General features: G+C 47.0%; 1 protein-coding gene across 2 annotated transcripts; it reads right to left on the reverse strand.

The window, feature by feature from the left end:
- Nucleotides 1-4,189: 4,189 nt before the first annotated feature.
- Nucleotides 4,190-14,086, reverse strand: HNRNPUL2 (heterogeneous nuclear ribonucleoprotein U like 2). Of its 2 annotated transcripts, XM_040466281.1 has the most exons (14): nt 13,524-14,085; nt 11,384-11,519; nt 11,016-11,092; nt 10,677-10,816; nt 10,283-10,373; nt 10,073-10,185; nt 9,356-9,619; nt 9,071-9,193; nt 8,575-8,703; nt 7,866-8,034; nt 5,971-6,171; nt 4,809-4,882; nt 4,446-4,553; nt 4,190-4,330 (listed from the first exon to the last, which is right to left on the reverse strand). In XM_040466281.1, exons 1-14 carry the CDS (start codon nt 14,062-14,064, stop codon nt 4,253-4,255), a joined length of 2,244 nt encoding a protein of 747 aa, XP_040322215.1. In that variant the 5' UTR covers nt 14,065-14,085; the 3' UTR covers nt 4,190-4,252. The 2 variants fall into 2 exon arrangements, with proteins under 2 accessions (XP_040322215.1, XP_040322216.1); XM_040466282.1 differs by lacking the exons at nt 4,190-4,330; nt 4,809-4,882 and having other exon boundaries at nt 4,466-4,553; nt 13,524-14,086.
- Between the last annotated feature and the right edge of the window lie 100 nt (nt 14,087-14,186).

Below are 14,186 nucleotides of genomic sequence, written 5' to 3' on the forward strand. Positions count from 1 at the left end.
AGGAAGCCTAGGTCATGTTTCTTGCTGGAATACACTTTCCGGGGGTGGGGGGAGTGCTGAAGGGAGGAGCCACCCTGAAGTAACAGAAGGGTGACCTGTTTTAGGGATAGCCATCACCCCCAGCTTCCCCACACCCCCACTTCCTTCACGCAGTAAGACAGTAAGCATACAGGAATGCAGAGAGGAAACCAAGGGAATAAAGGGCATTCTACCAGGAACCGAACTTCGTCTCCTACGGATGTATCCACAGGTCCAGGGGCACCCGATGAACTTGGGGCACCTTCAGGAACAGCAGCTTTCCAGCTGCTGCTGAATTTCTGAGCCCTAACAGGCCCTGGAGGTAATCTAATTCATTACCTCATCCTACAGTGGGGACCCTACCCTCATTCTGTTCAGGAGTCCGCTTTAGTTTCTTCTTGGGTGTTTCATGAAAACTCCTGAAAGGATCAAGTCTATTTTAATCCCTGCATCCTGAAAGAGTCTGGCACATAGCTGGCACTCAAATATTTAATGAATGATTGTACTATATACGCTTAAGTAGCAAGCAATGCAGAGCAGTCACTAAGAACCTTGCTCTTTTTCTACTGCATCAAAGTGTTGGGCAAACTCCAGAAGAGTAAGTGAAAATTTCCACGTAAGTTCAGACTTGGTAAAAAGCCAGAAGTGCTCACTAAAGGTAGTCTTGATAGGAGTTGTGTGTGTGTTGTTTTAAGCCTCTGCTTAATTTTTCTGCACAACTTTCATACTCCTCAGATTGGGGGTGATGGCTGTAGCCCTAGCTGGGGAAAAAGGGGGTTTAAGAGGTTACCAGAGACCAGACGTTAACTATAATTAACCACTAAAACTTATTAATTAGCTCTAACACTGAGTAACTTTAAATATCCCAGAGTATGGGCAAACACTGAAATCAAGGATAGCCTTTATATATACACAGTTGTAGGTCCCTGGGGTCTGAACATCTGTCTCGTACAGAGGGAGGAGTTAGAGCAGGACCTATATCTGTTACAGCACAACCATTTCCAAACTGGGGTTGTGAGCCTGTAGGCATCTCAGCCTTAATGAGTCCTTGAACATGTATTAGAATTACAATTAGGATCAGTTAGTGCTAGTAATGCAGTGGTGCTTTTGTTAATTCAAGTGACACTCTTATTCCCCAAAATAAGCCCTATCTAACATCTTCCTTGGTATAGGAAGGCTTTTCCTCCTAAGTGACAACTAATCATTAATAAACTTACTTGGCTCCCAAACGGAACCGGCTTTACCTTGAACCTTAAGCATTTGAGTGGTTTTAGTACAGGCCAAATGGATCATGATTTATCATGTATTTTCTTCTACTCCAGTGGCCCAGGCGCTCAGAAGCAGGCACTAAGGAGGCTAACAATCATCAAGTGAATAGTAGAATCAGAAGGGAGTGAGAGCCACGCAAGGGGAAAGCCAGCCTTGGTTGGACCCAGTACAACTTGAGGAAGCAGCACCAAAAATCGGTCACTCCATCCCCCCCATGACACACTCCACCCCAGTCAGTGCAGCCACAGGAGATAGGGTGAATTCAATCCAAATGGTTATTTATTCTAAAACTGGAAGCTACGGTGCCTACATTTTTGCCAGGATGTAATGAGAACAGGGGAGGAAAAAGTTACAGATGTAAACAATGACACAGTTACATTTTTTTTTTTTTAAACGGTAAAACCCTTTTTTACTGGCCACTTCCAAGAATGCTTTACAGGTTGTGCAAAAACATTTACAGGCTCCATGTGGTGTTTGTTTTTCTCACAAGCATTTCCATCTACAACAACTACAAAAGACGTCTGATAAAACACTAAACAAGTCTTCTAAGGAAAACAAGGCTAGGGATCCCTCTTGGTAAATCCACATTTTCCCCGTAACATTTTTTTTTTTTTTTTTTTTCACAATAAAAAGACAGAAACAAAACCCAGACATCTACAGTTGCTGCAAGGGATCTCTTGGGCTAAACCAACAAGGATGTGGCAGTTTCACTCTCCATCCATCAGAAAAACAGCGTTTTTGTTTTTTTTTTTAAAGATGACTTTCTGGTGTCAAAAATTAACAGCAAGTACCTTCCCCTGACTCCCCCAACCCCCCCAATTGGCTTAAGCTCTTTGCCCCCCACCCCGGCCCTGAGGGCCTAGCACCCCAAAACCATGTGACTCTAAAAAGATACTATTCGCTGGAGGACTGAACATTTGAAAAGGGATGGCAACTTCTGCCTCAAAATTCAACTTACTGTTGTGACATAATCTCGCCCTAAGGGAATTTCTTTGGGCTCCAGTTTTTGCCTCCTTGCCTTGACACTACGAGCAAAGCTCTCTCAAACTCCCTTAACGATAAAAAGTGAGCGGGTTACAGAAAGGTTCATGCAATCACTTCACTCACTGCCTCACACAGATCCATGATGGCACCACAAGGAAGCAGGCGCCAAGAGAAAGGACATTGTTAGGAGCAAGCAAACTTCCTTCGCGCCAGCACCCCTCTTCCAGCCTCAGGGTCAGAGGTACTTGTAGGGCAGAAGGGTGTATCGGGCAGGGGGTGACCAGAGGACCAGATGTGGGCCTGCCTGCCTAGGGAAGGAAGGGCTGCATGGAGGTATCAGTGGAGGGAGGGAAAGGTCAAATCTCAGCACAGAATTTTCGGCAGAGAACTGCCCAGGGGAGGAAATGGACACATCGTCTGGTAAGTAACACAACGCTACCCTGGGTCTTCCCTCACTAGCAAGTGCTGCAATACATGGTGTGTGCAGAGTAAGTTCTAGGCTGACAGAATGCTGAGCAGGAAGATGAATGAAAACTGAAGCTGAATGTCGAAAGAGCATTCTCATGTCCCACCCATATTCTCGAGCCCAGCAACCTGAAGCTGTTCATCAAGAACTGGGAGGGGGTTGGTAAAGTTACAAACAAACACTATCCCAATAGAAGTCTCTCGGCGAGAGGCCTCTGTGGGGACATGCAGGGACAGCACCCCCAGACAAATCCTGTTTCAAGATGCTGGGAGGGGGCGCTCCCTCTCATGCACACATTACACGCACTCACATTCTCGCTCTTCCCCAAGTTCAGCAGCCCCACTCCGAGCTGCCTCCCGCCCCCCCCACCCCGCCCCCCGCCCCCCTCCCTCCCCTTTCCTATTCACTCTCTACCTGTGTATCAAAAAAACCAGTAGGGCTCATGCCCTCCACACTGTATAAAATAGTTGCTATTCTCAGCACCTGGGCCTGGTAGCCCACACCACAGGATTCACCTATATACATCTCCTGCTGCAGTGAAAAGAATCCTGCTTCGTTTCTGTGTGAGCTGAAACCCTGAGAAACGCTCCTTCTCTCGCACTATAAGAGGACAGATGCTCTAACAGAGATGATTTCAGGGACTTCCCGCCTGTCTCAAGTTTGGAAGACAGAGTAGAGACTGGCAAGTCACAATCTTCAGGCTGAGGGCTTCGATGCCCTTCTCCCCCAGGAGTCTATGGAAACTCATTAACGGGTACATGGAGAGTGCCGGCTATTCTGCCCTGCAATCACGAACGGTCCCCGTGCCTCCTTGGCCTGGGAAGCCTCCAGAACGGAGCCGCCCGACGGGTGGTCTTCCAAGCCTCAGCCAAACAGCACGAGGCACGGGAAAAGGGGAGACAGGGACGCTTTGGCCTCCCAGCCCACCAGACCGGATATCCCAAGAGGGAAAGGTCAGTAAAGAAAATACAAACGGTTAGTTGGTGCAAGTGATTGAGAAGAGCCAATCGTTTATTTTCACTGCCCCGGTCACAAGTGCTCCCTCTGTCCCCACTCCTGCCTGCTCCGGGGAGAGTGCCCTCATGGGCGTCCCCGCCCTCTCCGCACCACCTCCTCCGCTCTCCCTTCCTTGGCTGCCAGTCCAGCTGCCTTAGAATGTCAGAAGGGTGACATTTTTAGTTCTTTTCCTGTCCAACCGCAGGATACAGGACAGGCAGCCCTAAGTGCCGCTTTCTGCACAAATGTTTTTTGATTACAAATATCTAACTAGGTTTGAAATGTTTTATAGAATAAGACAATATTCTTTTCAACAAACTTTTAAAAAAAATGTACAGTTTTGTCGTTTCCACCTCCCCCCTCCCCTGCCCCTGCTTGCGCACCCTCCCCCCCACCGCCCCTCCCCGGCAGCTCAGCCCCACCCGAACAGCCCCTGTTTTCCTTGGTTGTGTTTTGGGGGGGTGCCTGGCACCCCTAGAGATTCAGCTTCATGGCTGACAGGCGAGCATGACAGGGGCTTCACCGATACCCTTGGTAACCGTAGTAGTTCCTGTAGTATCGGTCTCTGTCCTGGGGGTGGTAGTAGTAATTCTGCCACTAGAAGAGAGGGGAAACCCCATCACTCAGAGCCACAGCTGGCCAAGCTCGGAGAGGCAGGACACTCATTCCTCTAGTCCTGCCACCCCCGCCCCCATCCCCAGAGAATACTCACATCCCGATTGTACTGTCTGTAATAGTCTCTGTATCTGTTGTACTCATAATCCCGCCCGTAGAATCGATCATAGTCTCCCCTGTATCGATCGTAGAAATTACGGTAACCCTGAGAAAGGAGAAGTGAAGACTGGTGGGCTTTGGGCGTCAGGATCCACTGCCATCCCGTTTTGAGTGAGACACACATCAGAGCTTGACATTATCAACAGGCTTAATCTTCCCAGAATAAATTCTTCCAGAGGAACACATTAAATGGGCAAAACCCTAAGCCCTGAGAAAACAGCCCAAACCACTCTGCTCCCCCAAGCCAGTAGGAATGGCCATCACAACCCAGAGGGAGGAGCAGAAGGAGAGCTGCACTCACCCCTCTGTTTCCAGACTGCCCCCAGTACTGCTGCCCGTAGGCCCGGTTGTCGTAGCCTCGGCGCTGCCCGCCCACTGGAAGAGAAATGGAGAGCGCGCTCACACAGCTGGCATGGGGTCCTGGCTCCACGTCTGAGTGGAAATCAAAAAGTCGGAGCCAAAGGCAATTCTGGGGGAATAGGAAGCCTGTTTCTGTCAGGCTCACACGGTGGTAATTAAGGCACCAGCCAGGAGCTTTTTAAAGAATCTGAAGGGGGGGGGGGTGGGCAGAGAAATAGAGACACAAGAAAACCAAGCCACCTTGCTTTGGAACCTGCCCAATTCCTGCAAAACATTTAAGATGGCAAAAGGATACATGGCAGAGTTAGAAACAGGAGTAAAAACTGCCATTCGTAGAATCACGGACTTTCAGTCTTGGAAGGGACCCCAGCTATCCTGTACCCCAGACCCATTATTTTATGCGAATGAAAAACAAAGTCTAAATAACAAGCTCCTTAGGGCAGAAACCTGGTATTCCCAGTGCCTGGCACACGGCAGACACTCAGAAGCTTTGTTGACTTACACACACACACACACACACACACACACACACACACACACACATTTTTAAGGTCAAGTGAATGCACACTGTGGGGTTAACTGACAAACTAGATAGACATGCAGGAGGAAAGTGAATTCTACTACTAGCTTAACTTACTTTGGAACCCCCCCAAATTACTGAATAATGCATTCACTTTCTGGTCTGCACAGCTGGCTTGATCCAACAGACAAAAGCAGCAAGAAAATTCGGGTTGGGAATCTAACCTCACTGCGTAAGTCCTGAGGACATACTGGAAAAGCGAAGCATGAGGTAAAGTGTGGGGCTCGTATTTAATAATGAAAAAACACCTGCACGGGAAGCTTGCGCAAACACTTTTCGAGGACACAAACATTTTTGTTGAAAAGTAACTCCCTTTTGCTGAAGGATTATGGAAGAAGTGCAAGAAGGTGGTTGGGGGGGGGCGGGGGGAAGGACACAGGAAGCATATGCTCCTATAATATAGAAGGTACTTCCTCATTGTCTGGGACTGGACTTGGTTTCCTTAGCCTTTCCTTGTGGCTCCTGCTGTGCGCAGCACAAAGAACAGACTGAGGCAGGGGGCTGGCAGGTCCCCGGGACTCACCATAGCCTTGGCCTCGGCTTCGGTTCTGCCGGTTGCGCTTGTTTCGGTTGTTTCGGCGGTTTGTCCGCTTCTCGGAGGGGGGCAGCAGCTTCCTTGCCTCCTCCTTGTACTTAGTGACAATGGGCTGAGCTTCCTCCTTCTCCAGCTCCCCGTAGGTCACCTCATCCATATAGTCGCATTTTTCAGGCAGAGAGAAGTTGGCTGCAAGAGGAAGGGAGAAGCTTTTGGGAGCTGAAAAGCACATACACATGCAAGATCTCACCCCGAAAACCCCGCTGTAGGAAGAATGGGATTTTCTATGCACATGAAGGTGCTGGGTTCATACCCACTGGCTTATCAGAAGTTTCCTCTGAACTGTAACAGTCCCAAGCAAAGGGCTACTTGCAAATTAGATTTACCAGTTCTCAAGTGATCCATAATAAATTAACAGTGAATTGGGTGAAAGTTTCTTATCAGGACAGATGAAGGTAGCTAGAGGCTAAAAATAACTGAGGAAATTTTGGTGTTGGTTAGACAACATGCTAAGAGAGACTCCATGAGAAAGTGACCCAAACCAAAAAGCATTTACTCATCTATATGAGGAGAGAACAGGAGACAAGAGTACAAGCGGCCTCATTTACCACTTGTGCATGATGGGCCAGCACATTAGCCAGTCTCTAGACATCAAGTTCTGAGGGTGAGTCTCAGTGGAATTCAGCTCTATGGGGCTCTCTTGACCCTTAGATGAATCCAGTGAGCCCTCAGTTTTATAAAACTGAACTAAATTCCTCCAAGGACCTGAATCATTTATGGACTGGCATGGTTCATCCTGAGTCAACTTGGAAAATCCAGCTCTTAGATGGTTAACTAGCTCCCATGCCTGGGCATTATCAGAAGTGAAAGAGCCAGTAGCCGAGCAGACAGGTGGGATGACAGAAGCTAAAGGCAGCAAAGGGGGAAAAAAATCACACTCTAGAGGGAACAACGGAACAGCAGGAAGTGGGACCAATCAAGATGGTTAATTCTGCCTCATGGAGATGCTGCTATAAGGCTTTGTATTATATTAAAAACTTCAGGCACACACCAAAAACCGAAACAAAAAAACAAGCCTAACGTGATATTAGAAATCAAGACATATTGATAAGATTGTTCACTCCAAACTCCGCCCCCCCCGAAGATATAAATTCAATGAAGACAAAGCTTCATTTAATTCACTATTCCCCTATGCCTAAAAGAGTACTGGACAAACAGTGAACACCCTTGAAACTTTTACTAAATGAATAATGGAATCAACAAAGCCTCGGCTTTGAGTTTTAATCACCCTGTGGTCAGTCACTACCTCACTTTTTGTATCTTCTCTGGAATGAATCAAGGAGTTACTGCTGGGGCGCCTGGGTGGCTCAGTCGGTTGAGCGTCCGACTTCGGCTCAGGTCATGATCTCACAGCTCGTGAGTTCAAGCCCCGTGTCAGGCTCTGTACTAATAGCTCAGAGCCTGGAGCCTGCTTCTGCATCTCCCTGTCTTTCTGCCCCTAACCCACTCGCATTCTGTCTCTGTCTCTGTCAAAAATAAATAAACGTTAAAAAAAAAAAAAAAATTAAAAAAAAAAAGGAGTTACTGCTTCTCCAGTTACTCTCCTCATTCATTTACCTACAAGTGCTTCCTTGATTTACTCTTAATTTACCATTAGTTTACTCTTTGGATTACACTTTTAGTTTTCAGGTAAGCCTTATGTCCCACACGGGACTCGAACTCATGACCCTGAGATCAAGAGATGCATGCTCTACCGACTGAGCCAGGTAGGTGCCGCCAGATTTACACTTTAGATGGGGAGAATCGCTCCAAGTGCTAAGAGGCCTTGGAAAGGTGTGCACTGACCAAGGACAGGCTCCCTAACTTGTGTAACATTAGCCCACCTTTCATCTCCAGCATTATAGACTCAGGCACATCATCTCCCTCCACTTCCTTCCTCAACTCCAGCCTCTTCTTCCAATCTTCCTCATTAGGAACAACCACCACCACTTTTCGACAGAAAGTCTTGAACAGCAACAGCTTCCGCCGTTGGCCAGAGTTGTACACGTTACACTAGGGACAGAAAGAACAACAGACGTTTCAGGAATAAAAATTACCACTCATATTCACTTACTGAGCATCTTTTACAAGTGAAGCAAGAAATTAGGGGTCTTATAGACACAATTTCCTCTAATTCTTCAAACTCTATATGACAGGTATTACTCCGTTTTGCACATCAAGAAAACTGAGACTCAGAGACCAAGACTCGTCAAAGGCCACAAACCTAGTTAAGTGGTGGAGCCAGGAATCCACACAAGCTCCACCTCTGTTCCCATTGCCTCTATTATGTGTTTTATAGTCTGGTCCATATACTCTCTGGTAAAAACACAAATAAAAAGGTATCCCTGAATTCCAAAAACATTATGACTCAGTCATATAACACAACCACTCGGTCATACTTAGGGAACCTGTTTCTGATCCTTAATTCTGTCTCCCTCTACATACGCACCCCGCTTGGACTGTAAGCCGTTTTACCAGATTAAATAGATGCCAAATCTTTCATCTTTGGACTGTCTGTAAAATCAGGTTTCTTGTCAATGTTTTCAACAATACCTGATCGAGAATGAAGTTCCTCTTTGTCCGGGAAGCAATCTGGACCAGCTTACTAAGGCACTGGGAGGCTTGCTGAACTAAAAGGTCTCTGCTTTTGGGGTCCATCTCTGGCTCCTCAAGCCCCTTCATCTGATGAGTTTGAGAGGAAGTGAAGAGAAACACAAGAAGTTAAGCAGCAAGTTAAAACCCAAGAGTCACTGGTAAATGCCACCTCTTTTAATGCGATCAAAGCTATCATAGCTATTCATAGCATATCATTCCTATTCCTCAATGCTGTGAATGCATGCTGTCCACTCCCTAAGAGTCATTTCCATCTTGATCTGGATATGTTCCAGGTTTTATCTGCTTTGAGAAATCTGACAACACAGCAAAAAAAAAAAAAAAAAAAAAAAAGCCCTAAACATATATTAAGACCAACTCCACCAGGAAAGGGTTATAGGCATTTACTTGGAACCTCCAGAGCAAATACCACAGCTCACCTCTCCCAGCAACTCACCCTCATTTGACTGATCACAGTCTCAGCTCCCAGGACGTTGTATCTTTTCTCAGGGTTTTCTTTTGCGTATTTTAGTGCCCACTGGGTCTTTCCGGATCCAGGGAGTCCAACCATCAGAATCACCTACAAGTAAACAGGACCAGGAATGCCATGAAAACTAAGTGAGGGTCAGGTTCATAAAGCCCAATTTAAGAACATTATCACCTGCCCAGTCAGGTGAAGCTTTAAGAAAAGTCTTCAAGCCAACCATTCCAAAGCATAAGTTTTGCACACCGTTTGGCATACCTCACACTGATCTATTGTCTTGGGAGGGACTGCAGTGCGCACACGCTCCTCGACAGGCACAGCATGGATGAACACAAACTCTTCCGGTGGTGGGAAGAAGGGCTCCTCCTTCTGACCAAAGTTTAATTCTACAACACAATTTTTGCAGAGGACATGGGGTAGGAGGGCCCGTTCTGCCAGGGATTCCTTGTTGATCCGGAATGCCACACCTAGGTCTTCTCCATTCTTGGAAAAGGAAAGTTCTACTTCTTCAGCCTCAAAATTCTACAGTGACAACAAACAAGAGCATTCAAGACCTTACAGGAGTTGCGACTGATTAAATCTTGCAATTTAACCTTTAAAAAAAACAACAAAACTCAGACTGCTAAACACAACTAAGCAAACAATACATCAAATGCATAGAAGAGTGGGGTGCCTGGGTGACTCAGTCGGTTAAGCGTCTGACTTCGGCTCGGGTCATGATCTCGCGGTTTGTGAGTTCGAGCCCCACATCGGGCTCTGTGCTGACAGCTCAGAGCCTGGAGCCTGCTTCAGAGTCTGTCTCTCTCCATCTCTCAGCCCCTCCCCTGCTCATGCTCTGTGTTTAACGTTAAGTAAACGTTAAAAAAAAGTTTTTTTTAAATGCATAGAAGACAGCAGCTGTTAGGAAGCAAGTTGAATTCCCAGTGCCCTCTACTCCCTTCTCGCTAAGAATCCACAACTTTTAGGAGCACTTACAGCAAAGCAGCCAATGACATCATTCTCCCCAAAACTCTGGCCAAATTCCTCAAATTGCCCATTCTCTGCCTTGAGTCCTCGTCCATCGAAACCATAAGAGAATTCATCCTCACCTAGAACAGACAGCAAATTAGTTACCTACACCCAAATTTCCCATGGAATAAACGACACGGCAGCAAACACTAACGATTCAGTTAAAAAGAACGTTACCAAGCTGTGGACGGGAAAAATCAACAGACCATCCAACTCGAAGCAGAGAAACCTCTGTGCAGCCTTCTTTCATTGGGAGATTCTGGGTTACCTGGCCAAGTCAGAAAAGGAACTCTCAGATACTCTGACCAACTCAGGAGCAAAGTCTGAGCTGGAAAGACAAGACTTTTGTATCAACTGAAAACAACTGTCACAACTCAACATCAGAATACCAGCTATCAGTGAACTTAAACCAAAGCCATGGGGGTCAATTTGTCAGTTGCCGAAGCTAAGGTTATCATTCAAGTGTGGTGCCTTTTCTGCATTAATAAAATACTGGGGGGCAGGAACCAGTACGTAGCAGTTTAATAAATAATTTAATAAACAAATGGTCTTAAAGAGCTGTATACACTACCTTGGCCTCAAAGCAGACTTTCCCCTTTGTCACACCATAAGTACTCCTTGCCCCAGACCAAAGGGTGGGGAACTTCTCTGAGAAAAGCGGCTGCCCTCCATAGCGGTCTTTGCTCACTTGAAAATGGAGATCCGAGGTATCTGTTAGAAAGAAACAATCTGTTTATTCCAAAGCCCAATACTTGAAAATCATCAACAGAACGCAAATCTACCCAGGTGTCAAGAACGGATACAAAGTCTCCTATTGCTAAATCTCTTAAAAATTGCAGGCCATGAAGTTTTAATCTCCAAAATCACTTTAGGTTGGTTGAAAACCCCAACCTGTCTGCCTTATACATACACGTGTCCAGGTTCACAAGAGTTTGATCCTCCTCCTCATCTTTTGCCTCTTCTTCAGGGGGTGGTGGAGACTTTGAGCTATAGGTATGAGAGAAAAGCAAATACGGTGTATCCAAAGCCCTCTTCTTTGAGGGGTGTCTGTATCAAGTCTTAAACTATCAGTGAATATAAAATTCCAGCAGACAGCTTCTATCAGCAAATGAGAAAAGAGCAACAGGAGCTTTCAGAGTGGATTCAATCTGAAACTTACGCCTAGAAAAACCTATTGCATTTTTAAGCCACCCCTCTTTCCATACTCTCCAATCAACATCAGGTAGATAACAAATCAGAGCAGACACCCCTTTCAATGAAGGGGACTGTTTCCCTCACCGGCTGTGGTAAGCCTCCTCTCGGAATTCATAGTAAGCTCGGCCATGTTCATCCTTCTCATCCCGCTGTCTCTTTACCCCCCGCCGCTCACCATCTGAGCCTGCTGGTTTTGACTTTTCACTATCTTGGTCATCTCCTACAAAAAGGAGGGAAAGAAAATCAGTTTTCATCTTGGAGCGTAGAATAAGCTCAGAACCAATAGAAACTAAAGGGGCTGAGTAGCTGTCTAATCAGAATAGCCAGGTTCTTCCCACTGCATCCACAGAACGTTTTATTTCCAAAGATCATCTTCCTGTCACTGGCTGATTATTTCATAAGAAAGAAAAGAAAAGAAAAGAAAAGAAAAGAAAAGAAAAGAAAAGAAAAGAAAAGAGAAAAGAAAAGAAAAGAAAAGAAAAAAGGATGGACATTATGGGCTAATTAGTCAAGCAGTAGATAAAAATTGGACAATTTTTGCATTCTAAATTTATCTGCTTAAATCAGGTCAAACTTGCAGATTTTCCCACCAATATGACGTTTAAAAAAATCCTCTAAGTCTTTAAAGAATTTCATAGGTTAATTTAATTTTGACTCTTGATTGTCAGGTTTGGATGTAAACTAGGCACTTAATACACATTTTCCAACATTTTCCCACAGCTTCATGATACAGAAGCCTGAGCGTATGTGTCTTTTTTAAAGAGTTTGCCTTTCCAGCTTTACAATGCACAGCCATCCACAGCTTTTACTTGTACAGCAAACAGACTCAGGTGCATATTCACAGCTGTATTTCTATCATGGAATTTTTTTTTTTTTAACTGAAGGTTGCCAAGAGCAAACCATTAAGTCACAAGAGACCCATAAATAATACTGCATCTTTACTGCACATAATTTGGGGTAGAAAGGTGTTGTCGTATATTTAGCAACATTCTCTGCAAGAGGGAAAAAAACTGGAATTTTTCTTCAAGCTTTTGTAGTTTGCAACATTAAGGTTTTTAACAATAATTTCCTTAAAGCAGTCCTTTATCCCTCAACCTTTTTTATCTTCTATTTGGGATACACACGAAGTCAAAGGTTATGTAATGGGATTTTTGTTCCAGGACACAGAACAAACAATCTGCAACTTGCATGTGACTGTCTTAGAAAGGGTTCCAATTATACCATGATTACTAATAGCAGCCTAAAAAAATGTATTGTAAGAATTAAGGCACCCCACTACACAGCAAGACTTGGAAGCACCTCTAGTTTTCCTGCCTACTCTGACAGATAATTACGGATTTGGTCTAACCATCCAATCACTTCAAAAGGAGAGAGAGAAAGGTCACTAACTCCCTGGGCAACTCTACACACTCTCTTCCACGAGGTTATTCTGTGAACCCACCAACAACTCAATAGTTCCAATTCAGGAAGTCAGGGACCTAAAATTTAAAAATGCTTTAAGTGCACAGCCAATCCACAAATTTGTCCATCGGCAGACTCAGTGGAAAAATTCAAACTTAATCATAAGAATTCAAGCAAGGTAAAACATCTAGCCAACTGGTGTTAACTAACTTACTCTAAACGCACTAGATTAAGACTTTCCCTTCACTAGTTAACTATTAAACTCCACACCCTCAAACCACAGGCTGCTAAAGCAGGAGCAAGGTTAGATTTTCAGATTCACTGTGTGGCTCAAGCGCCAGTAATGTGATGGAGCGGACTTTGGCGAACTTAGCCTATTGCTTAATATTTTTAAGGCGGAAATACCAATAGGTAACCCAAAGGCCAAAGCCTCCAACAGTCCTGTCTGGCTGTCCCTGCAATAGCCAATTTCTCATCGCATTCCCGCTTTAGGAAAAGATAACCAATACGGCAGGAGACTGCTCCACAGGTAGCTCACAAGCAGTTCGCATGCAAAATCGCTCACTTCCATCCACCACCACCAAGGAACCAAGTTAGGCAGGAAGCTCCCTCTTGCAGAGAGGGGGGCCGCCAGAGGCCGTCAAACCCTCCAGAAAGGTGGGTAGAGAATGAAAGCCACCTCCCCTGGGGAGAGAGTCCCACCAAAAGGCGATGGGAATCTTGCGCTTTCGGGCAAGCGAGAACAAGGAAACGGACCCCGCGGTGCATGGCTGACTGCTGGGTCGGGGCAGTTTGGGGCCGGGCTCCGCTACCAGCTCCTCACCCTGTTCCTCCGCGGCCTTGTCACCCGGAGCTTCGGATCCTGGTGTCTCGTCCCCGCTCCGCTCCTCCGGCTCGTCTTCCTCCCCCTTGCCGGTGCCCTGCTCTTCGCCACCATTTACCCCACCTGACCCGGCCGTGGCCTCCTCTGCCGGCTTCTCGGAAGCATCGGGCTCGGCCGCGGCCTCCATGGCTGCCGCCTCCGGGGGCTCCGGCGGCGGCTGCGCGGCCTGGCCCGAGGCCTGGGCAGGAGGTGGCTCTTCGTCCTCGTCCTCAAGCAGCGCCTCCTCGTCCTCCTCCTCCTCTTCTTCGTCCTCCTCCTCGTCCCCGCCCGGGCCACCGCCCGACGCGGCCACAGGCCGAGGCTCCGCCTTGCAGGCCCCGCCGGGCCCGGCCCCGCCACCGCCGGCCTCGTCCTCGAGCATCTCGGCGTCCAGCGCCTCCTGCAGCCGCTGCGCCAGATCCACCTTGAGGCCGCGCGAGTCCAGGCCCCGCCGCTGCAGCTCAGACCGCAGCTCGGTCACTTTCAGCCGCTTCACCTCCATCGCCACCGCCGCCTCCTCCGCCTCCCGCCGCCTCCTCCCCTGCGAACCGTCGACCGAGCCCGACCGCGCAGGCGCCGCCGCCGCCCGCCTCCGCCTCACGCGCCAGCACTGAGCCCGCGCGA

The sequence above is a fragment of the Herpailurus yagouaroundi genome, unplaced genomic scaffold (genome assembly GCF_014898765.1).
Source record: "Herpailurus yagouaroundi ecotype Mexico unplaced genomic scaffold, PumYag 569, whole genome shotgun sequence".
Lineage (NCBI taxonomy): Eukaryota > Metazoa > Chordata > Mammalia > Carnivora > Felidae > Herpailurus > Herpailurus yagouaroundi.